The sequence below is a fragment of the Alternaria ventricosa genome, assembly GCF_023758065.1.
Source record: "Alternaria ventricosa strain BMP 2768 chromosome Unknown scaffold_26, whole genome shotgun sequence".
Classification (NCBI taxonomy): domain Eukaryota; kingdom Fungi; phylum Ascomycota; class Dothideomycetes; order Pleosporales; family Pleosporaceae; genus Alternaria; species Alternaria ventricosa.
In genome coordinates this window covers 331,449-354,554 of record NW_026055706.1, presented here as the reverse complement: position 1 = coordinate 354,554, position 23,106 = coordinate 331,449, and the positions used below count along the sequence as shown (strand labels likewise).

The window sequence follows — 23,106 nt, the reverse complement described above, 5'->3', positions numbered from 1 at the left end:
TGCATTGATCATCAACACCATACATCAGGCAAGTGAGCTCTCGATTTGATTGATGTTCACACATAGATCTCGGTGAACTTGCGGAACTTCCTCCAAAATCATTATGCGCGATGAGTTCACAGCCATCAACCCTGATCATCGGGGCTGGAGTCTTCGGTGTCTCCACTGCCTTCCACTTGGTCAAGAAGTACCCCGAAGCACATGTACAACTCATTGACCGGACGCACTACCCTTGCCCTCTTGCCGCATATTGGGACTGGAACAAAGTCATCCGTGCGGACTACGGCGACATCTTCTACATGGAAAAGGCGTTGGAAGCCATACAGTACTGGCGACATGATCCACTCTTCAGCCAGTTCTACCACCAGAGCGGTTTGATCAATATCGACAATACCGAACTGGGGAAAGAGATGTTGCAAAACTATGAGAAGCTTGGAGTTAAGGTTGATGCGGAGATGGCGAGCCCGGAGCATTTCAAGAAGATGTACGGTTCTTTCTACGATAACACCGATTTCTCTGAAGTTGGTGAAGTGTTCGTCAACAGAGACAGCGGGTGGGCTGAAGCTACCAAGGCTTTAACTGCTTACACTGACGCCGCGATTGAGGCAGGAGTCAATTACACCGCAGCAGATATTGACGTGTTGACCTTTGGCATTGATGGCGAATGTACTGGAGTTCTAACGAAAGGTGGTGAAAACATCACAGCAGATCGCATCATCCTCGCTACTGGTGCAGGCACCGCCAAATTGATCGCCGACAGTGCTCCGAGCAGAGGCGAGCTACAAGTCGACGGGCGCCTGGTCGCTGGAGCAGTAGTCACTGGCATCGTCAACCTAGACCCAAAGAAGGGGCAGCAGTATACCGAGATTCCAGTCACAGTACATTCTGTCTTACCAACACGAGGTGAGGGGACCGACCTCTACCGATTTTACTCTAACTGACAGAATCTAGGGGAAGTGATGCCACTAACAGCGCCCTTATCGGATCAAGATCCATACACAGTCAAGTTCTGCAGAGACGAAGCCTATAAGAACACCGTCAAACATGAGGCTTCAGGACAAGAGTTCTCTTCCCCGCCGAACGAGCCCGGTCAAGCGCAGAGGCTGCCGAACGAAGCTCTTAAGCAGCGGCTTGAACTCGTCAAGAACGGTATACTGGGTGAGCCTGGAAAGGACGTGAAATTCGACCAGTATCGTGTTTGCTGGTAGGCTACATCTCCGAACCACTACGATGAATCGGTCTAACAGTTCGTAGGGATGCTGTGACACCAAGCCAAGACTTCATTATCACTCCACATCCGCATTCTCAGAATCTGTATCTTGCGACAGGCGGCTCTTTCCACGGATGGAAGTTCATGCCCACTATCGGTCGCTACGTTGTGGAGATGCTGGATGGTACCCTAGACCCCTCTCTTGCCAAACGATGGGCGTGGGACCGCGAGAGCGAAGGCGGCGCGCACGCCCATCTACTGCCAACGCTTGATTTACGAGATCTATGAGAGGTGCAATGAGATGGTCGATGATAGCATGTCGCAACAAGTGAGTATGTGGAATCCCAGCTGGGGTATTAAACATTACAATTGAATCTATTTGAGATAACCAGTCTATGCACGACGTTCCATGTGAATAGCACGGCGTAGTCTGCTACACCCAATTCCTCCGCGTCTATATTCCAAATAACCCGCACCATGGTATCTTCAATCCCTGAAACGCCATCCCCAAACAGCAAAATACCGCGCCATTCCCCCGACCCCAGATATCGAACCAATCCAGTCTTGAATCCCATTTCAACCCACGAACCCCACACCTCACCCAAGCTCCATCAAATTGCCAACCCCCACCCAATCCCCCTCCTACCTCTTCCTCCCCCCACTCCGACTCCTCGTCCTCTCCGTACTAACCGCAACGCTCAGCCCATTCGTACTCGGCCTCTCACTCTCCGTCCTTGCCTCGAGCCCCTCACACCAAGCCCGTTCCTGCGCCTTCGTCGCCTGAACCCTACTCAGCGTCTTCTTAAGCGCACCATACAGATGCTGATTATCGCTCGAATCCAAATCAACCCAAAAGCTATATATACTCAGTGACTGATGATTCATATTCTTGAAGCGCCGAAGAATATATTGTCTTGCACTGAGTTCCGGATCCGATTCATTGCGTGTGTAATCCGGAAACAGTTTTTCCAGCGGTGCGTAGGCCATTTTGCTAACAAAACGCGTGAAGTTGTTGAGGATGAGGATGATTGTTGAGTTTGCGAAGCCGGGGCGGTTGACCCATTGTTCGAAGCCTTCGAATTCGTGGACGAGGATGGATTCCGAGGGGCGCTCGGGGCTGGGTTTGTTGTAGAGGGATACGTCGACGGTGAAGATGACGGCGGTGGCGTCTTCGAGCTGGTGGTACCAGCGCTCTTTGAAGTGTTGCGGGACGTAGCCTTTGATGTTGAAGAGGTGGATGTCGAGCTCGTCCCAGTCGAAGCGTGTCTCGTTGATGCCGCCGCCGGAGCGGGTTAGCCGGATGATGTCGGCTTCGCTGGGGACGTAGTCTTTTTCGGCTATGCGCGGCGCTTCTTGTGCGAAGTACGGCGCGTACTGTGGGAAGTCGATCTCGAAGTTGCGGACGTAGAGTTTGGAGAATTCGGGACACGACCATATTCTGGTAATGGCCTTGACAGCGTCGGAGGATATGCCGTCCTCTCTGGCGTCCAGCTCGTGCAATAAGATCGCGAAGTCGTGCGTCAGTTCGGCAGACAGTGTAACGCCGGTCTCTGTAAGCAAATTCGTGATCGAAGATATGAGCGATCTTACAACTTGGTAAACTGCGGGGCGGTACTTCAATCTTTCCTCCGTCTTGTCATAACCCTCGGCGAACTGCACTTTCAGCTGATGCATTATCAGCTCTTTGCCACCCTGTGGATTGCCTACAAGGACCAGCTTAGTCTCGTGCCGAAGGTTAGTAGCTTCTCTCTCCAAAGCACGATCTATTGCTTCGGACCGGTTGATTGCTGCCATGTGCTCGTACTCTTCGTCCGATGGTGTGATTGTTCCATCGAAACCGTTACGCGCAATCTTCATGTGGAACAACAGTCTCAGCCATTGGATAAATCGCGATAATTGCGCAAGGCTTGTAATGCAAGCGCCGTTTAATTTCGAGGATTGGGTGAGGGTCTTCAGATTTGCCGCATCTTCCTTCCTGATCTGGCGGCTCTTATGAAGCAGGATCTTTCGCTGCGCTTGAGCGGTACTGGCAGTCATTAGCATCGATTGTACGTAGGGGCGGGTTAGCAGCTCACCATTGACATGCCGCAAGTAACAAGTTCACGGCGTCATTCTGTCGTTGCGCAACCTGTTGCAGTCGTTCCATAGATCTACTAGCGACGCTGTATTTTAGTTTGGAAGCGACGTCGACAGCACCATGGTCCCGGTAGTCCAGACGCGCATTCAGTGCATCTACATGGCGTACCAGCAGCCCACAAGAATGCGCTAGCACGTCCAAGTCGGACACCAGTTGTGGATGGAGGTCGCTAATAGCATAATTGAGCCAGTCCAGGATGTTACCGAGACTAGACTTCAAGGCCGTTAGTTGCGCGATGAGGTTGATGGAAGAGCCATCGCTATCTCTCCAACGATTGTGGATCTGTCGCAAGCCGTCGATGTTCTGTCGCAGCTGGTCGCGAATCGTGCCGATGGCGCTAATCAAGGCGAACACCCTTTTCTCATCGTCCGCCATGGCGCAGTAGCGTAGCGTCGCGTCGCGTCGCAGCAAAACAAATGTCGTGGATCGATTGGGCGGCGCCGGATTGCTGAACAAGTGTCTGACTGTCAGGAATCGTTTGCGACTGACGGCAACGCTCGCGAGACCCCGCGCATTTAGTCAGAAACAGCCAGGATTAAGGTTGGCACTTGCGGATGATTGTCACAAGACAGAACACAACAAGGAAGTCATCAGCGCCAGGTCCGCGGGGGTGGATGGACGGCCTGCTTATAGGGATGGCCCTGGACCCGAGAAGATACCGCGAGCTTGGGGCGCGATGGGGCTGTCTGGCGAGAGTTGCACCGCGATCAACAGGGCGTGCTGACAGTGCGGGATTCCAACAACAACGGCTCGGCCTCATCGCGAGAACGAGCCATCAGTCGCAGCCGTGATCTCAACGGTGCGATAGCGCGTTTTGATGCCAGGGGAATCGCGGCCAGCGGGAAGTGTGGCGGTCCCTGATGAGTGATGCCGGCTAATTTGGGGCGCGGATGCCGAGCGGCGCAGTTCAATGTCAGGTACAAAACGATATCGTCTCCTGACTGCACAACCGCTTTGGGTTGAGCTGATATCGTCCGAGTTAGGCGTGTAGTATACGAAGAAGAGTCACAAAGTGGCCTTGTTGTCGCCATGATCGATGACTCCCCAGACCTTTCGGCTCATATGTGGCTAGTGCAAACGCCACCAAGCGAGAACTCTGTCGTCATCGTCCGATGAGACACCTAGGCATTCACTTTTCCGCCCAGCAAACATAAGCCGTATAAACGCCACCATGCCGACGCTGCGATTGTTCTACTAAACCTGACACTTTAAATATTAGCATCACATCATTAGTCGTCGAAGCCTTGAGCAAAAGCTAAGGGACGCGACTGCAGCATGGCGACTATCGACACGCTGCCGAACGAGATTCTCTCGTTGATAACGAGCCATCTTGAGCGACCGCGGGATTTACTCTACCTTTCTCTGGCAAGCCGCCGGTTGAGCGAGTTCGCAAAGCTCGATGGATGGAAAGCTTTGCTTAGAGGCCGCTTTGGCCTGAGCGGTCTGGACGCGGATGCCTACAACGCCGTCCACGGTGTGACAACACTATGCCGAAACTGGGATCGGAGAGGCCTGATCGCGAGATATCTTGAGCCAATAGAGAAGACGATGAGCATGAATACCTGGCGAGCCGAAAGATGGAGGGGTCCACAAGGTCAGACAATGGGGTGCCAGCCTAGCATTGACAGCTATGAAGAGATATATGGATCGTGGGGAGAAAGAAAAGAAGTATTGGCGTGGTCTGCAGGTACGCAGATTGTCATGCGGACTAAAGAGACGGGTGCGAACATCGAGAAGATCAGGCAACGCGAAGAGGGGCTCGACCAGGCGCCTGACCAGACGTGGAGGTATGACGCGTTCAGACACTTGAATACGTGGTTCACGTATAAGATCCCGGACAGCTCTGAAGGTCGCGACGACATCGTCAACTTGAAGTTGCTTCGTCCGCACCAACGGGACTTGGCCTCCGAAGATATCGTCTTCGGGACGGCATCAGGCCAGCTATCGCTACTCAGCGCCAGCCCTGATTTTGCAGAGACGCGGGTGCAACAGTACAATACTAACCGTCCTGACGTCTTTGATGAAACCAGGAAACGCGCCATCGCTGATCTTTCGATATCATCTTCGAGCACGCCCTTGCTAGCTACCGCACTCTCGGATACATCACTAGCGGTCTACCCTATCGATCGTCACAACTTCTCGGATCAGGCGATTAAACCCTCTTCCACAACAAAGACCGTATTAGACGGAAAACCACAGCGGAAAATATGGTCATGCAAGTTTATATCCGATGACGCGGTCGCCGTTGGATGGGGTCCTCACGCCGAACCTATCGAGGTCTACCACATTGGGCCCGGAGGCTTCGTATCAGAGCCTTTGCGTCGCTTCAATGTGGCCAGCGAGGGCCTGGCGCATTCAAGGCACACGGCGGTTTATCCTGTACTTCCTTTACCCAGCACATCACCGGGCGCATCGGAAGCAGGCCATACCTTCTTGTCTGGCGGCTACGACGGCATCGTTAGGCTGCATGACATGCGCTCACCACGCGGCTTCGAACAGATCTTCTGGGATCCAACGAACGATTCGCCAGTCTACTCTCTTGCCGCACAGGGGCGAGAACGCTTCGTAGCAGGTGTAGCTCTACACAGCATGATCAAGGTGTTTGACTTGCGCCTTTCAGGCTCGCACTCGTACCACTCTATCTCATTATCCAACAAGAAGCCCAAGCCAATAAACAAAACATTGTCGCGAGACTCAGCCACCAACACCATCGTTGATGGGCTGAAGAGCCAGACTCCGATCGTGAGTGGCGGCTGGAATCTCTACCTTACTCCCCGCACCACCCCGTCACGCACGGCGTATCGCGCCGACTACTCCCGCTTACGAGGAGATTCGCCCGTGTACAGTCTCTCGATTCCTTCATCTACCTCACAAAACCTGTATGCCGGCCTCGAAGGCGTTGTCGAGAGTCTCACATTCCATGGCGTCGCGGATACCCACCCAGATCCCATGCTCTCCCAATCTCTTGTCCGCCACAGTGCTGGTGTAGTCGACGTCCGCGCTTCGTACAACTCGGATGGTGGCGCACTACATCTGGGCATGTATGAACAGGGTACCGAGGAGGGGTTAGGTATGCAGTTGTTGGTGCAGGACGGCGTGACGGACAAAGTGACTGGTAAAGAACGCAAGGATAAGGCGGCGGCTAAGAGTTTGGATGAACGCTGGGTCGACTTGAGAGATGAGCAGGGTAGGTGGTCTAGTGGTGAGATACCGCAAAGGGAGCCGCCGCGTGGACCGCGAAGTGGTGGTCAAGGGCGAAGAAGGGACGGAAGAGCACGTTGATAAGTGCAGTTAGGACGTGTTGTATTGTGGGGGCGATGCCATCGCCAATTGTCTAGCTAGACGAGTGTAACTGTGCTTGCTACCGCGTGTTCATCAAACCAACAGCTGTCCAACCCAGAAACTAACCCAATCCTTACGTACTCCCTTTCCCCATTGTTTGTGGGCTGCAGTAAAAGCGCGTCAAGATTGCCATCTTGTTCAGACCCCTTGTATAAACCGAAACAGATCACCGACTTCCATGCGATCTTATCTTGCAGCTCCTCATAGGTCAAAACACCATCAACGGGCGGGCATGGATCGAGAATGTCGAATCTGAATCCCGAGTCGAGATTTACGACAGCCCGTCTCGTGTAGCCGTCAGCTCCACATGTCGTTAACCGCATAACCATGTGATCGCCACGTACTACCCAGCCGCTGAGGCAAAGATATGCATACAGAACTGGTCCGTAAGGATTTGATGTGGCTGGCTGGACTTGGAAACTTTCCAAAGCACATATATATCGTGCTTTAGTGTAACGTCCTCCGGAATCTACACTGTGCACGTGTGAGCTCCACGAGAACGTGGGTCCCAGAATATCAACATTCACGGGGTATTTCCAACGTCTTGTAGCGGGACTTGTGTTAACATACCATCCCAGTTGATACACGATGCCATGTTGCCAAAGTCCCGCGATGTACTTTCCGGGCCACAACCGCTCCATGCATGCTGCCACCCCGGAGAGCGCGGGTAGTGAATCTTGTCCGTAAGTGAGTTGCATCTTGCTGTAGTCATACACTATCTCCATCCATTCCGACGCGAAACTTTCTGTCATCTCTGGGGCAGCTCGCAGGTCCGCAAACGTCCTATATGAACTGCTAATGCCCCGCGTCGTCGATTCCTTGTTGGCCGCGCCACACTCGCATTCTCGCGCATGCGCGCACTCAAAAAGGATCTCATCTGGCAGGAAATGGACCACTCGACGAGCCAGAAATCTCTCTTGCATGCACCAACCCCGTTGGAACAGCGTGTATTCGTGCTTCGTTAGGTAGCGATGGCAGTCGTGGCTTTCAATGAGTCTTGCACGCACTTCACGGCCCTGCAGGCCATTTCGTGCGTATTCCATGACTAGAGGCTCCAATCTTTCGTGCAAAAACCCATCCTTGGAGTCCTCAGTCGCTGTGGCTGACAAGACTACATACGCGTTTGCGTAGATATCTGCCATAAGGGATGCCTCTTTCGCCCATTCTTCATCATCGTCTTGTACAATGCAAATCCGATCAATCCATATGTATTCCAGACCGAGTCCTCTAGCAACCTGAATGGCGTCTTGGAGAGTCTTTGGGAACTCTGAAGTCATCAGCTTCATGAACCGTGCTTGAACGTTTTCCTTCGTCGTCTCGGACTGCTTGCCTGGTCCCCAACGGTAGGAAAGCGCAGCAAATTTCACTGAGGATTCTGGTGAGCAGAGTCTATAAGATTTCCCGTCATGGCCACCAATGTCAATCAAGCGTGTAGGCCTAGACTCGTGTTTGGGTGAAGCATGCTGATGGGTATTGTCGCAACGATTCATCCACTCCTTCATGACACTCATCGAGGCTATCGAGTCCGCAGACTCGCAAACATCTTTCGCGCATCTGAAAGGGCTCACAAGAGCCTCTGACTCTGTCGCTTGTATCAGCCAGTCCTTCAAATTAAAATCAAGGACGAACCTTTCAATTACAACTGAACATGAACTCTTTCGCAATCAGCCACTGAGTACCCACTGCTGTAGCATAGCTGGATATCGGTCTTAAGCCCTCGAGAACTCAAATCTATCGACTTCGCGTTTTTTGCGAAATGCTGCTGACATTTGCGTAGGATTCCGCAGAAGTCGCACTTTGCGTTCAGGTTCTCCACAAGAACAACACGGTAAGAGTACTCATTGTTGTGTTGGTGACACACGCTACAACTCAATTCGTATAAAGTATACACTTTGTCGGGGACCAGAGCAAGCTCGTTCGATCTTGCGATGATCTTCTTTTCAGTTTTGTCTGGATAAAGTCTCTCGGCGAGAGATCTGCCCAAGATTATTATGCATTATCAAAGCGTTTCAATCACCTTACAATAACTCTGAACGGCTTCGTGGAGACACCTCCATGTCTGACCGTTCCAAAGGTACTAGCCCCGAACCTGAAGAGTCGTCGCTGGAAGACGTCTCCGCATCTGAAAGCTCGTCGCGGGAAGACATCGCCTCAAATGGAAGCTCGTCGCTGGAAGCCATCGCTGCCTTTGAAAGCTGGTCTATGGAAGACAGGAATAGAGAAGACGGCGACAACACTCAGCGCTGCTCTTTACGACTGTATACTTTCGTGAATAGTTTTACAGTGTAGTGTTGTGTGTCGGATCTGTCGTGCGTGCGTGTAGGCAGAGGAAGGAAGGCTGGACGGGTTCAGCTGATGACGCCCGCGGGCAGGTTACACAGCCCATCCAGGCTTAGCCGAAAGCGGACTAGGTAGGTACTCCCCACCGACGAGCAGGCAGAACAGCGAATGCGCATCAACCGCAGTGTACATTCAGAACGTCTCGAATCACACCTGTATTCTTGCGCATGATGGGAGCTGCATTCTCTACTTCGCCTCAGCAAGTGTCCAAGCATCGATCAAGAAGGTGGCCGGTCAGCTGACGTCACACGAGGCCACCCCAAACATGTACCATACCACGTGCCTCCCGCATACCCAAGATGCTCGGTAGCCTTTTCAGCCGCAGCATTGTGCGCCTCTAGATCAAGATCCTCTTCCCAATCCAATCTCAGTTCCTCTTTCAACCGAGGTCTTCCACATCGTCGTCACGTCCCAAGGCTCATCCCAACTTGCGCCAACGGATCACGGTACAGTCAAGATACCCCTCCATCTCACACCTAAACCAGCAAGTAACGCAAGACCGCGTGGCCATGTGTCTCAGATATCGTGATGTGGTGCTACCAGCGTGGCAGTAGTCTTGGCGTAAGCTGTTTTCGCGGCTTCCGCGCGTGAACAATAGCCCGATGGAGTAAGATACTTCGTTTGAAGCGAACTGTGGAGACAGCTGAAGGTCGATTGTATCGTCGTGGTTATTCTCCGTGCGTGGTGGTCTGCCGGCCCAGTGATGACGCGCGTTTTCTCTCATCGGAATGGAGCCTTCGCGTTGAAAGCGCTGGAAGAAAGACGTTCTGACGCGGTTTTAGTCTGCATTGCTCGCACTGAGCGAGAGACCGCGGGCTAAATTTCATGCGTCGTAGAATTTCAGATGTAAACCAGCCGTCCAAAGTCCGAAGGATCGCATCCAAGCGCATACTGCTAGGTGTTGGTCACGTCAGCTTACTTGCTGTCTCCACCCAAGCCATACAGCAACAGACGGGGAAAGAGGATCTCGAACCTCAATGTGGAGCAGTGCGACGGCCCTGGTGATACGGCGAGTACGAGTACGAGGTAGGCAGACTCACGTTGGGGTTGCCAGGCGTCTGGCTGTGTGATGCGTAGTTTGCGCCATAGCCATAGACATCCGTGTTCGGCAGGAAATCGCGTTGAAAGTTTGACGGTGATGGCGCATGCGGGTGCTGAAACGATGGCTGTGATGGATGGGTGTGGTATCGGTACATAGAGGGGCGAGTGGTCGTAGCTGCCTGCGCAGAGTAGTCTAAACTCGACATCCACGCTGGTGGCATGTTCCAAGGTATGCTTGCTGGCGGAGACGGAGAGTAGATGTGCGTATTCCAATGAGGCGGGTAAGAAGGATACGCTTGGTCGACTGCGAGGTGATGGGGATCAAGGGATGCGACGGTAGCAGCCAGTACAGCTTCATTCGCAACTGCGCTGCTTGCGCCGAAGATACGGTTTGACGACATTTGGTATGGTGATGAACTCGCGCCTGCAATGTCGTAGTCCGCGGACAAGGAGCGCGGGTACACTTCGTGCTGCTCAGATGAAGGTTCTGACTCCTGACAGCCCTCAGAGTCGTCCCTGATCAACTGCTGGAGGTATTGGAGCTTCCGTTTGCGCTTCTCTCCTATATCGAATGTCATTAGTTGTGGTTACCACGAGCGACGACCTGCGGGTTGACATACGATAGTTACGTGAAGCTATCCTGTTCTGTTGCTTTCGTATCTCGCTGTTGGGCTTCTTAGGCTTCTTCCCGGGCTCCTCACTCACTGCCGCTCGTTTTGGTCGCGCATCGGGTGTAGAAAGAAATTGTGACGATGAAGTGGTAGGAGGAGAGTTCATGGCGCCAGCTAGTGTATTCGGTAACCAGAACGATGGGATCAATATCGCCCGAAAGCGTTGGCGAAGGCTTGCTTTTGAGCCGCTGATCAGTTCCTAATTGCAAGACGGCAGGGTTACATCCAAGCCGTAAAGAGAGCTTAGCCTAGACCCTACATCGACGTTGGCTAGGTAGAGCCAGGCGACGGCTTCCGCTGCCGTGCTTTTCCTGGGCACTGCTGATTAAACACCACAAGAATAGCAACAGCCCCAATGGGCGGCGGAGGCAAGTAACGCTCCTCACCACTCTGCTGCCGTCAACCATGGTCTTAACTTCGCCGCACGGCATTAGGATATGGTCATCCGAGATGCCAAATCCAAAGGGCATTCATTTCGAGGACTTAGTCATAGTTGCCGGTGATGCTGTGCGACAGATGCGGATTGAGAGCCGCTTGGTTAAAAAACCCAAGATTACTTGTTTCCGCATTGGGCATACTGAACGAACAGTATCGCAATGAGTGTTTGCGCTTGACGAAGAGCTGAATCATCTCGGAACCGAAATCCGGTCTGACGTATGTATGGTGGATGCTAAGATGCACGAGAGCAGGCGGCGCAGGCGGTAGAGACATCCACCTCATCGCCACCGCCTGTACCATCACTCTTCGAAGAAGCTGAATCATCTGAGAAACTTCGTTTTAGCTGAGCCTTTCCAACATAAGTTGGTCGCCAGTGTGCCAAGCACTGTTGGTGGTACGGTGCAGTGTCTCTCATCCGCGCATTTAAAACAGGAGGCGGTTATAACTCGGACGAGCCCTTCGGTCCTCGCTCTGGACATAAAATCTTTTACTCTGTCTTTCCAGACGGTTCTCACAGCTTTGTAACGTCTCGCTGGCGCATTCGACGCGTCACCGCCACAACTTTCTGCCGACAAACGCAAACAAACCTCAATCCAGCAGCGCATGCGATCTCAGGCGTGCGATGACGAGAGAATTACTAGGTACTTCGCTAGCTGGCACACGAGACTGTTGAGCTGAGATGGTACTGTACCTGTGGCGTGTCAACATTGTGAGCTACTAGCCAATAGAGGTAGGAGCTAAGGTGCTGCGTAAGCAGTCGCGAGACAAGGAATCTCACGCCGCCTTTTCGAGTGAAAGGGGCGAGCTGTGCATTATTCATAACTTACGATAAAATTACAACATTGAATGTGACGTTCCTCCCATGATACTGTGGTGACACGAGGCAGACGAGCCACTCGCGGCTTCCGAAATCATACCACAACCACCCAATTAGATAGTCTCGGCTGAGAAGTATCGTCAATTTAAGAACTTCCAAGGGTTGACGATGTCTGTCACGTTACTCTGCCGACTTTTTCAATCCATGTATGGGAGGTCAGGTTACGTGACTTGCCAAGAAGAGGCTGAAAGCGCGATCGCGTCTCCGCGACGAACAGTATGCGCGTTTGATTCACGCAAGATGGAGCTGCGGTGCGATAGAGAAGCTTTACTCAAGGTGTACGCTTCTGCTGATAACTGCGCAAGACGAGACAACACGAGTCTCTAGTCTAGCTCGTTGCAAAAGCCACGTTCCAACGTATCATCAACACTGCATCTCAAAGTACAGGCTTGTCGTTGACAACAACGCAGGATGCGGCAACATATCCTCGCTTGGAGGCTCCAAGTCGGCAAAAAAGCAGTCTCCCATCGTATCATCAACACTGCAACTCAGCGTCCAATCTCGCGGTTCAAGACTCAAAGCCAGCAAAAAAGGGTAACTTCCCATCACATCATCAACAGCGTTCTACCCAAGAACATCTCAGATCACGCTCTTCCAAAACAAACATAATACAGAGCCACCACATCGACACCACTAATGCCTCTCGGGCATCTGATGCTGCCTCTTGAGATAACTCGCCTGCAACACTGGTCAGCACGCAACATCCTCACATCATCACGTTGTTTCAGAAAATGCTCTCTCACCTCATCAAGTACAGCCTGTAATCTGCCTTCTTCGGCGACAACGCGCTTGACAGTATCGCTCACGTTGCCTTCGAGACCAACGTTGCAGCCGCGTGGCAGCCATCGGAGTATGTGGAATGCGTTGGCGTATACGCTTGTCGCGCCGGTCACCCGTCCGTCGTCTGGTAGGCTGGCTTGGAGGATGATTTTGAACGTCTTGAGACCCCAGCAGTAGCGCAGGCCCAGGCGGACGAGGTCGGCGAAGCCGTCGAGGATGTCGTGGTGGGAGGGTATGGTGAGGACGACGTGTTTGATGAGGCTGCGCGAGCGCTGGTGGAGGGTAGATAGGGTGTGGATGCCGCTTGTGAGGCTGAGGGTGAAGACGTTGTCGCTGTACAGGACCTGACGCGCCTCCCTGTATATCAACTTGTTCAGCCGCAGGATCTCGGGGACGATGGGGTCGTCTAGCGGGATGCGCTCGGGACCCTGTCTGGGTCGATGGAAGGCGTAGCCGGGGCCGGGCAGTTCGTGACGGGGCATGTAGGGGGCGTAGAGGTTGTTTCGGCGCGGTGCTGCGAGATGGTCGTCGCCGTCTTCGGGTTTCTCAGGCGCGCGGTCGGCGTGCAGGAGGAGCGGCTCTTCGCGCACGAGCGCCATGTGGTAGATGTGGATGCGCAGTTCGGCGGGAAGCTTCATGAAGGGGAAGAAGTTTGCCGTTGCAGTCTCGGACGTCTCTGAGGTGTCGGCTGGAGGCTCGAGTTGCGATTCGGTCAAGGTGCTGGGTTCTGGCGTGAGAAGACCACTGCGCGCTCGCGAGCTTGATGCCACAGCAGCTTGAGGCTTGCTGCCGACCACATCGTCCTCAACTGGACCACGAGTTCGAAGCTTCTTAGGCTCTGGCGCATGCGCTTCCACTTCCCTCTCTTGAATGGCACGCTTTCGGCTACTCATGGCGGACTCCGGGCGTGTTTGTCGGCGCATTGCCTCGTCTTCTGAAGTCATGTAGGCTCTTGGGTAGAACGATATGTCCTAAAGATGGCGATACTAGTAATCGTATTTGTTTTGTCTGTATATCAAACGATGGCTGGCTGGTCGTGACGCGTCGAAGTCGCCAAGTACAGTAGCGTGAAGTCTGCTGGCCAAGCGTGAGGTCTAGACAATGCTAACAGGTGCGCGGCATTCGATAACAGCTGGGCTAAGAGAAGCGTCAAAAGTGAATACAATGGCAATAAGCCCAAGCGGCGCAAACAATAGCCGGCAATGAGGTTCGCGACACGGCAAGGTGCAGGTGGACTCGACGCGGAGGTGGATGATTGCGGGGTTGGATAGCGTGTAGAACGGCTGTGGGCCCAGCAAACGTCAGTGCGCATGAAGATTGCGTCACGTGTGCCTATTCTACAATAGCTTCCCGATTCACGGTGAGAGGGCGTAAAAGGACAATAGAAGATGGCCGTTGCAGTCTCGTGCTGGTACCCGACAGCTTCCAAGTTTTCACTTCACGGAGAGAAGCGTGAAAGGAGAATAGGGATTAATGATCTCAATCTAGACATTTGCGCGGCACCACCAACGAGCTGCACTATCATGGGTTGAATAGTTTCATCAAGCTATCTACACTAGCCACCACTGACTCGTTGAGCTCGTCGCTCGCCTCTATGCAAACCACGGTGGTCGGGGAAAATAATAATAAGGGAATCAAAATGACCACACGTTCCTACCAGCCTCGTCCAAGCTCCTCTCTGCCTTCCCATACGTGACTTGTGAGTTTAAGCCTGCAAGAGAGAGGTGACATCTGGGGCAGACCTGAATGCCGCGCTTCAGCAGCAGAGAATGACTCGAAGCGCAAGCTTTACCCTCTGGACCAGCACACTATAAGTCTATTAGGTTGTTGGCACCAGGCTGACGGGGTTGCTGCTGCTGCTGAGGCTGAGCACCGAATGGATTCGCGCTGCCGTAAGGGTTGGCGCCGAAGTTGCTCGCTGGGCCAGTTGCCGCGGGCATCATGCGGTTTTGCTGGGGCATGCCAGTGAACTGAGAGTTCAAGAACGGGTTGTTACCGGTAGCGTTGGCATTGACCCTGTTCAAGCCCGCACCAGCCGAGTTGACGAATGTTCCAGGAGCTGTATGCTGAGCTGGGATACGCATGTTTCCAACGTTGCCAAAAGTGTCCTGACCTTCGCCTGTCGCAAGGAGCGCGTTGAGCCTGGCAGCGGTCGGGTCCATCTCTTTTTGTGGCGCCTGTGGCTGCTGCTGCTGCTGTGGTTGCGCTGCCGGTGCCGGAGAGAAGGATACTGGGGGGTTGAACGAGGTGTTGTTGAACTGGGTCTGGGTCTTCTGCTCACTCAGTGTGTTCAACGTCGGTTGCGTGAAGGTCTGAGTGGGCTGGGGTCGGTTGAACGACTGAGCGAACGGGTTGTTGGAGCCAGTGGGCTGCGGCTTGAGCGACTCTTGAGTCTGGTTGCTTGCCCATGGGTTATGACTGCCAGGCTGGAGTGCATTCTGATCTTGCTGCGGTTGTTGTTGCTGCTGACCCATGTCACCAAAGCCTCCACCCCCAAATTGGCCATACGGGTTGTTGTTGAACGAGGTTTGCTGAGGTTGGATCGTGTGTTGGGGTTGCATGTATTGCTGCTGTTGCTGCTGAGCGCCGAACTGATCAAAGCCGGTAGGTTGTGGCATTTGGGGCTGCTGTTGGAAACTACCGTAGCCGCCGAAACCATTCTGGAAGCCAGTTTGCTGAGGCTGCATGCCCGTGGGCTGCGAGTATGCGTTGTTAAGGAAGCCAGTGTTCTGGGGCTGCTGCTGGTTCTGGTCCATGAGGTTACCGAACCAGTCCACTTGGCCCTGCTGCTGGTACCCCTGGTTGTTGCCCGTGGGCTGGTAGGCGTTCGGCTGTGCGGTAGTTTCGCCAAAAAGTAGGTCGGCATTGGTCTGTTCGAGTTCCTTCCGGCGCAGCTCTTCTTCCTCTTTGCTCAACTTTATGGCCTTTTCCAAGTCATCGTCAGTGTCTTCGACTCTGTTTCCACGTTCGCGGCGCTTCTTCTCCTCCTCTGCCTCGTTCTTGCTTGCCTCGAGCGCGAGTCTCAGCTCGAGATCTTCTTCTTCCGTTCGGCGGTTGCGACGCTGTTCGCCATTGCGCGGGCGCGTGGCTCTCTCCCCGCCATCTGGACCGTGGTGGCCTCCACCGGGGTACTCTTCGATGCCTGTGACCCGCGACTTCCACGATTTCCTGTCGGCTCGCTCGGCGCGCAGGCGCTCTTCGTCAAGGATGAGCGAAGTCAGCTCTTTAGCTGCCATTCGCACTGCGATAGTCTTAGTAAGGCACGAATTCGCAAATCAAGACGCGCTTACCGTTCTGGCCGACGTCGCGACCGTCCTCGTCGGTGTGCTGGAATTCGCGCAGTGTCTTGATGATGTAGATGTTCTTGCGCGCCCATGTCACGACGAGCTCGGAGCCCTCGTGCAGACAGTAGTCGAGCACCTTCAGCGACTTGAGGACGTGACGCCAGTTCTTGCCGCGGTCGTTCAGTCGCTTGTCGAGCATGTCCATGACCTGATAGAAGTCGGTCGAGCTGGGTAGTGGTCAGCATTGCTCGCGTAGCCTTCGCACTCGTCGTACCTATTGAAGGTGATTTGGGCGATCTCAGCCATATCAGAGCCCACTGGGCCCCATGGGTCGTTGCTGGTGGCTGCGATGGTCAGCTACGCCGTGGATGCAGCTCCTTGGGCTTCCATACCATTGCGGACCTTGACCTCGACCTGGCTGTACCCCTTGGTCACGTTCTTGACCGATCTCGCGATTTTACTCATGGTCGCGACGTAATTTCCGTCTCACGGTGTGCGGTGTCGTTGGGTCGGAGCTGTCGGGAGGGAAGGGTCGCCAGAGGAGTGGCTGAGGTGTAGCGCTGGGCGGATGACGTGCCACTAAGTAGACGGGCGCAAGCAATCAACAGCGCGGTTTGTCGTCGGAATTGATTGCCCAGCGATGGTGAGAATAGCGAGGTATGGCAGCGTGGGTTGTGGCAAGCTGGGGTAAAATGGACATGCAGGAGAGACGTGGATAGACGTAATGCGAGGCTGGTGCGATGACCGCCTGCATAGGACAGGGCCGAGCGACCGAATTCGAGGGTCAAAGCGCGGCGACGACGTCAATGCCGGGCACCACCAGCACCTTCACTTGAGGTCCAACATGGACATTGGTCTTGATATTGTGGCATTCGCTCGTGCTAGATACTTGGATATCCTTCTCTGTCGTGAAACAACTGTGCGAGCAGCACGCAACTATTGCGAATGAGCTGACGAGGCTTCTCTTGTCGCCTGGGCAGATCTTAGATGCAACGGGTAATGCTCGCAATGCGCTGAGCCCAATGAGGCGACTGTAGGGCAGCACACAGAATGCGAAGGCGCTCGTCTCGAGCAAGAGTACGCACAACTGGGATACACCCCCAAGCATGCATCGTTGTCGAACTTTATCGTCATTCGAAGTTCTGCGAACACCTTCAGGGTATTCAGGTACAGCCGAGCTCTTTCACGTTCCTGCCATGCACGACGGGAGCACATCTCTACACCTACCACAAAGGAAATAGCACAGCGGTTCACATTTTACGCATCTCACTTGCACATCGTGGAATGAGTGTATTATGGAGATTTAAATTTTTGGCTCCGCTTGCGCAGAATAGTGGTGTAGTCTAAGAGGCGGATATAAGTCCTTCATTAAATACCAGTCTAGAGAGGTTTGCCGGTGCATATGAAAAACAAGACAAAACGGAACAAGCCCGGACGCCCTTGCCCGTCTTGGTGTGTATGAGGCACGCCCAACGCCTGCCATCCCGTCTCGAGATGGACGAAAACCCATGGAAAAACCGCCGCCAGATAACCACGACCCGGAGATGGGAAGACTTGCAACAAACAGATATGGGCTAGTCGAATGAAACAGGAAAACCGCGCTCAATGACCCGCATGCCCATAGGGTTCGCTATGCAGGACAGATTACCGCAAACAATAGACGCGCCAGCCAGTAAGAAAATTTTGTGGAACAGGGTATAGGTCCTGCCTGCCGAGAACACCAGAGTAAGGATCGCACCTCATACCAGGGAAAAACTGAACAGGTCTGCAGAATACATTGACCCAAAACCTTGCGAAGGAGGCGACCCAAAGTCAACGTAGGCTCCAGGCTGTTCAGCTTTTCCCTAGGTTGGCGTGATCGCATGTATTAGTTTTACAGTGGGGAAGATTAACCGTGACGCCGCGGTGGAGCTTGCTCAAGCGTTACGTCGGATGTATCTTCCAGGATCTGTGGGAGAACTGCGCCAGGGCCGCAACTCTATTGGACAGCAGGAGCCCACATTCCGTTGCCCATCTCGCGGTGGTTGGGATTGTAGTGGTCCGGCTCAGTGCTGTTGGGACGACGGATGTTGTTTTGCTGGTAGTACATGCCGTTTTGTGCTTGGTACTGGGGCTCTGGGTAGACGTAGCCGTTGTCTTGAGCTCCTGGGGAGGGGAGAGCCTGTTGACCAGGTGATTGCCAGCCCATGGCGGACATGTGAGGGCTGCCGTTGGCGCTGGTGGTGCCTCCGGACTGGTTGTGGTTTGCAGACGCAGGAGGCTCAAGAATCGGCGGTGGGCCGTAGGCGGTCGGGTGAGAGGTGATCGCTGGGCGAGAGCCGCTCACGTTGGATGTGTATGACTGAGCTGTGAGCGCAGGGGAGGCACGAGGGCTGGGCTGGGGCATCTCGTGACGCATGTGAGGAGGGACGTTCATACCGCCCATGTAGGCGTAGTCGGAGCCCTGGCGGTGCAGGCCAGGCATGCCACCAGGAGGCATTCCCTGTGCGGGTGAAAGAGAGAGATTGCGGTCATTGGGCGAAGGAGTGCCGAGCGGCGATGCTGTCTCGGAGTAGTCACCACCGTCGGAGCGACCGGTCCTGCTCGAGGCAGAGGCACGCGATGCGAGCGCAGCAGCAGTGGCGGCAGCGGCCTCTTCGACAGTGCCGGTGTGGTGGTTCTGGTGACGCGTCAAGGTAGTGCGACGCGTAAAAGTCTTCTGGCAGTCGGCGTAAGGGCACTTGTATGGGCGCTTGCCGGAGTGGATGCGACGATGGCGGGCCAGCGAACTGGAGTCACTGAAAGGCTGTTCGATGTTAGTTGTGAATGCAGTGCGGAACAGAATTTTCATACCTTTCCGCATCGCTCGCACATGTGAGGCTTCTCGCCAGTGTGGACACGTTGGTGAACCGTGAGGGCGGAGCGCTGAATGAACTGCTTGCCGCAGTTGGGGTAGTCGCACACGTGAGGGCGGATACCGCTGTGGATACGTTCTGCATGTTGTCAGTGCTCTGCTTTTGATGTTGGGGCCAAAGCTTCTTACCATGACGTGCGAGGTCACTGCGTCGCGCGAAGCCTTTACCACAGGTCGAGCACGCGAAGGCCTTAGGTGGACCCGTGTCCGACGCGGGGCGCCCGCCGTTGTGTTGGTGTTGGACCTGCGCGTCCGCCATCTGCTGCTGCTGCTGCTGCGCGTACGCGTGGTCTGGCGGGTTGGGAATGTAATTACTGTTGTTGAGCATGGGCATGGGCGCCTGCATTTGCGAGGGCGAGGGGTAGCGCAGGCCGTTCATGTGCTGTTGGGGGATCGCGGGATACGAGGGGAGTTGCTGCTGCGGTTGTTGCGACGAGTAGCGCGACGAGTCTGACGGGTGCGGCGACACGCCACGCTCCGAGCCGTTCTCCGACTTGATGTGGCCGCCATTGAGGTAGCTGGGGGGCGCACCGAAGTGCTGGGGCTGCATTGCGTGTTGCATGGTGAGCGCTCCGTTTCCTAGGGATGCTGTTAATCTCTGGTTCAGAATCGTGTCCAACTCCATTCTCCGGTCGGCGGGATGCGCGTGACGGAAAGCGGCAAGGCACTGCAGGCCCGATGAGCAAGAGACGGGACGGTGCGCACCAAGTGAGGGTGAGAGCCTGTAAGGATGATGCAAATCAGGCGTCGGGCAAGGACGCAGCGAGGATGGGCTTTGGTGAGGGCGTCAGGTCGAGTCGTCGAGGGGCCGCGCGTAGGTCAATGCAGCGGATGCACTACTGGAGATAGCGATGTCAGTTGCGAGGTTGAGCGAGCGTCGTGGCAGCAGCGTCGAGGTAAAGGGTGAAAGAAGGGCGCGCCAGAAATTGTCGGTCTGGCAGTCACGCTGGCCACGTCGGAGCAGGAGAAAAGGGGAGTGGAGCGGTGAGAAGGACCTGCAGCGGGAATGCGCGGGCTGCACGGGGCGAAAGGGAATCGTGCAAAGCGGGAGTACGTACCTGAGATAGATATAGACGCGCGAGAGGGCAGGGCAGGGGATGGCGGTGATGGAGGGCGTGGTGTTGGAGAGTCTGCAGGTACTTCTTTCCTCGTTGCGCGTAGTTGCCCAGAAAGTCGTAGGGGCGCTAGAGCAGATTCGGCCTTGGGCGGATCGTCCTAGGCGCTAGTCGACAAAAAGGGACCACGATGTGCAGGCAGCGTCGCTGTCAAAGCGTCTGAAGCCCACCACACTGACACTGCGGTTTATGTAGACGAACGGCTATGCAGACACACGAAACTGCGCGTCTCACCGCAAGCAAACTGAAGAGTGGCGGGGGCGGCGCGGCGGTTCTGGTCCTCTGGCGTCCTGCCTGTCCACCTAGACAGTGTGGTGACGTGACGTACAAGACACTTTGGGCCGGAGTGCTGATTAGATTGCTTCCGCCCAACAAGAGGGTCGGTATGGTCGGTAACTTTGTCGTGGACTGATGGGGGCGCTGGTCGATCGTGTTCCTCCCTAGGGCCGGCAAAAGAAAAGGTGAATCGTGGCTGCAGCAAAATCAGTTCTGCTCGCTGACTGTGTCTGAGGCTCTAGGTGATTGGTCCTAGCAGTCTGGAGATGTGGTGCGTGTAGAGGGAACGGGCAAGCATTCTTCTGACAGCATGGAGCAGGGCACGTTCAAATACACTCGATCAATGCATCGCAGCGCACCCAGCTGTGGAGCGGCCCTATCCTTGCGTTCATCTCGCGCTCGCGACACTACAGCTTCACCATGACCTTTCCTGTTAGCATGCCGCTGCTAGCTGTCAAGGAGCTGGGGCAGTCCTGCGACCTTGTTTGAGGCGTATGTGGCGCTTTTGTGCACAGATGAGGATCCACAAGCCGACGGTAGTCTCCAACGCCCATGTTGGACCTTACCACGCGACTGGAGTTGATGATGCATCGTGACTTGACAAGCAACATAGAGTTGCGGCTCCGGCGTTACATGCGGTCGCCACGATACCTCACCCTCCCCTTTCCACTACCGCGCAGATTGGGTCGCAACACCAGGTGCAGCGATTCAGCGGTTCCTGGAGGCTGCTGGGATGTGGGAGCATGGGCCAGATTTGGAAGGCACATAGAAGGCCGCTAGAAGGGAGGGAAGGCACGGTGCATAGCACTTGCTTAGAACGTGCAGCAGGCGACAAGAAGCCACCAGGGGGCCAAAGCACCAGCCGGGTTTGAGACAGCGAAAAAGAAGCATAACGACTGAATAACCAACGTATTGCCTTTGCAGTCCCGCCGCCTATTGGGCCACGCTTGTCCATTTTGTGGAGGTTGGAGACTTGTGAGACACCCGGAGACGCCCCTGACCGCCGCCGAGTCAATCATTCAGGGCGCGAACGCCAGGTCTGCGTGGTCTACACCGCCACCACGAGGCCGTATCCAACGTCGTCGATGTCCATGTCCAACTGCCAACAGGGCGCCTCTGCATCCTTTGCAATGCACGGCATCTTCAAAGGGAATTCAATATCACAAAACCTCCTTCCCGGCAGGTACAGCGTGCCTGCCGCTTCCGCGTCTCTAGCACATCCTCATTAAGGCAAGTCAGGCACGTGGTTCCTCCCTCACTCCCTTTTCCAAGCCAAGCTCTGCCCACCGACATTTGCTGCCTCCTGGCCTTGTTGCGGTGAAGGGGTCCCGCATATCTTCAACTCTTTGCAGCCTGGTCGTCGGTATGCTTCCGCCAGATCCGTCTGTGCTGCGCGTCCCACCTAAAGCCAATGCCCATATTTGCCGGACCCACTCCCAGCCTCGTCGCGTTTCTGTGCCTGACACGAGCGCATCTCCAAAACAGTTGTGCACGGGGCCAGCACATCACAAAAGCATAATTCCTCTACACCGCACTCCCCAGACTCGTTCATAGACGATCGACACCGACAAGCTAAATCTTATTTCTTATTGAGTCATCATCACGCGCACACAACGCGTACTGTGCCATCTACGGCAGCGCTGCCCACAGCTGTTTCACATCCTCACCCGACATGGATTCCTGGGAGCTATTCTTGTCTCCGAATGCACGGGCGCCTCACAATTTCTTGCGCTTTGTGTCATCGCCGCAGAATATGCCACTGGCCCAGCCGGCGGTTGCGGCCCCAGCTCCTTTGACCAACGTTCCGGCATGACTTGTCGCAACCCTGCGCGTAAGGCTCACACACTGTCCGAGCGTCCTTCTGCGCAATTTCTAGAAGACGCTCGCATTGGTCAGGCTCACGGTGCGCTTCACTCGCCCACACCCTGTCTTTTCCAGAAGATTACCCCTTTCGCCGGTTGTGACTCCGAACACGAGCCCGAGAGATGACTCTGCTCAGAACCAGCATGCCGTCATCTCAGTTGGCGCCTGCTTTCTACCCGCCAGGCTACCAGCCACCCAGATTTTGGCCTCGCAACGCCTTGTTTAGCCCCTATGGGCGAATTAGACGTCGGCGGCAGCGCGTACAACTCCGACCTGCATGAAGGTGATAACGGACAACGTTCAAAATTCGGCCCTACCTTGTCGTATGATCCTACCGGCCCTGCTGTACTGGCAGTTGTGAACTATATGCGCCCCTTATGATCACGATCAACATTCAGTTCAATTGGCAAATTACGAAGACAGTTGTTTCTGCTGAGTTGTTCTGCATTCAGATATGGGATCCTGGTAGTATCCGATATTACACGTTCTATTGAAGTAAACAAAGAGATTGCCGCGTGCGTTTCGGGTGGCGTCACTATCTGGGGTACAATATATCCAAAACGAGCTTCTTCAAAGACCGTTCCTACATGGTCCCAGGCATGGGAACATTGCCCTGCATCTGGCGCAAGTGTGCGACCTCTGGCCTGACCTGGTGAACGACCAGGACGTCGGAATTGGTCAATGTCCTAGTACCTTACCTTCCCGCTGCCATCTAAGAAGATCTACCATCAAAGCTCCTCGTTCCGCTGCACGTGTCCGTAGGAGCGTTGCAAATGGCATCCTACGGCATGCGCGTTGTGGTACGCATCCCACATGCCGAATTAGTGGCTTGTACGCCG

At 54.6% G+C, this 23,106-nt stretch overlaps 6 protein-coding genes across 6 annotated transcripts; 2 read left to right on the top strand and 4 right to left on the bottom strand.

Moving 5' to 3' along the window:
- Nucleotides 1–110: 110 nt before the first annotated feature.
- Nucleotides 111–1,498, top strand: J4E93_010108 (uncharacterized protein; the record flags this gene model as incomplete). The annotated part of the gene is made up of 3 exons (XM_049347994.1): nucleotides 111–903; nucleotides 952–1,204; nucleotides 1,255–1,498. 3 exons carry the CDS (start codon nucleotides 111–113, stop codon nucleotides 1,496–1,498), a joined length of 1,290 nt encoding a protein of 429 aa, XP_049194971.1.
- Nucleotides 1,499–1,852: 354 nt separating this feature from the next.
- Nucleotides 1,853–3,253, bottom strand: J4E93_010107 (uncharacterized protein; the record flags this gene model as incomplete). The annotated part of the gene is made up of 1 exon (XM_049347993.1): nucleotides 1,853–3,253. One exon carries the CDS (start codon nucleotides 3,251–3,253, stop codon nucleotides 1,853–1,855), a length of 1,401 nt encoding a protein of 466 aa, XP_049194970.1.
- Nucleotides 3,254–4,622: 1,369 nt separating this feature from the next.
- Nucleotides 4,623–6,629, top strand: J4E93_010106 (uncharacterized protein; the record flags this gene model as incomplete). Its single annotated transcript, XM_049347992.1, has 1 exon — nucleotides 4,623–6,629. The coding sequence occupies one exon, from the start codon at nucleotides 4,623–4,625 to the stop codon at nucleotides 6,627–6,629; it is 2,007 nt and encodes a 668-aa protein (XP_049194969.1).
- A 6,060-nt stretch (nucleotides 6,630–12,689) lies between these two features.
- J4E93_010105 (uncharacterized protein) lies at nucleotides 12,690–13,729 on the bottom strand (the record flags this gene model as incomplete). The annotated part of the gene is made up of 2 exons (XM_049347991.1): nucleotides 12,690–12,734; nucleotides 12,800–13,729. 2 exons carry the CDS (start codon nucleotides 13,727–13,729, stop codon nucleotides 12,690–12,692), a joined length of 975 nt encoding a protein of 324 aa, XP_049194968.1.
- Nucleotides 13,730–14,644: 915 nt separating this feature from the next.
- Nucleotides 14,645–16,585, bottom strand: J4E93_010104 (uncharacterized protein; the record flags this gene model as incomplete). Its single annotated transcript, XM_049347990.1, has 4 exons — nucleotides 14,645–16,077; nucleotides 16,127–16,347; nucleotides 16,395–16,464; nucleotides 16,513–16,585. The coding sequence occupies 4 exons, from the start codon at nucleotides 16,583–16,585 to the stop codon at nucleotides 14,645–14,647; spliced, it is 1,797 nt and encodes a 598-aa protein (XP_049194967.1).
- Nucleotides 16,586–18,098: 1,513 nt separating this feature from the next.
- Nucleotides 18,099–19,638, bottom strand: J4E93_010103 (uncharacterized protein; the record flags this gene model as incomplete). The annotated part of the gene is made up of 3 exons (XM_049347989.1): nucleotides 18,099–18,905; nucleotides 18,953–19,092; nucleotides 19,143–19,638. 3 exons carry the CDS (start codon nucleotides 19,636–19,638, stop codon nucleotides 18,099–18,101), a joined length of 1,443 nt encoding a protein of 480 aa, XP_049194966.1.
- Between the last annotated feature and the right edge of the window lie 3,468 nt (nucleotides 19,639–23,106).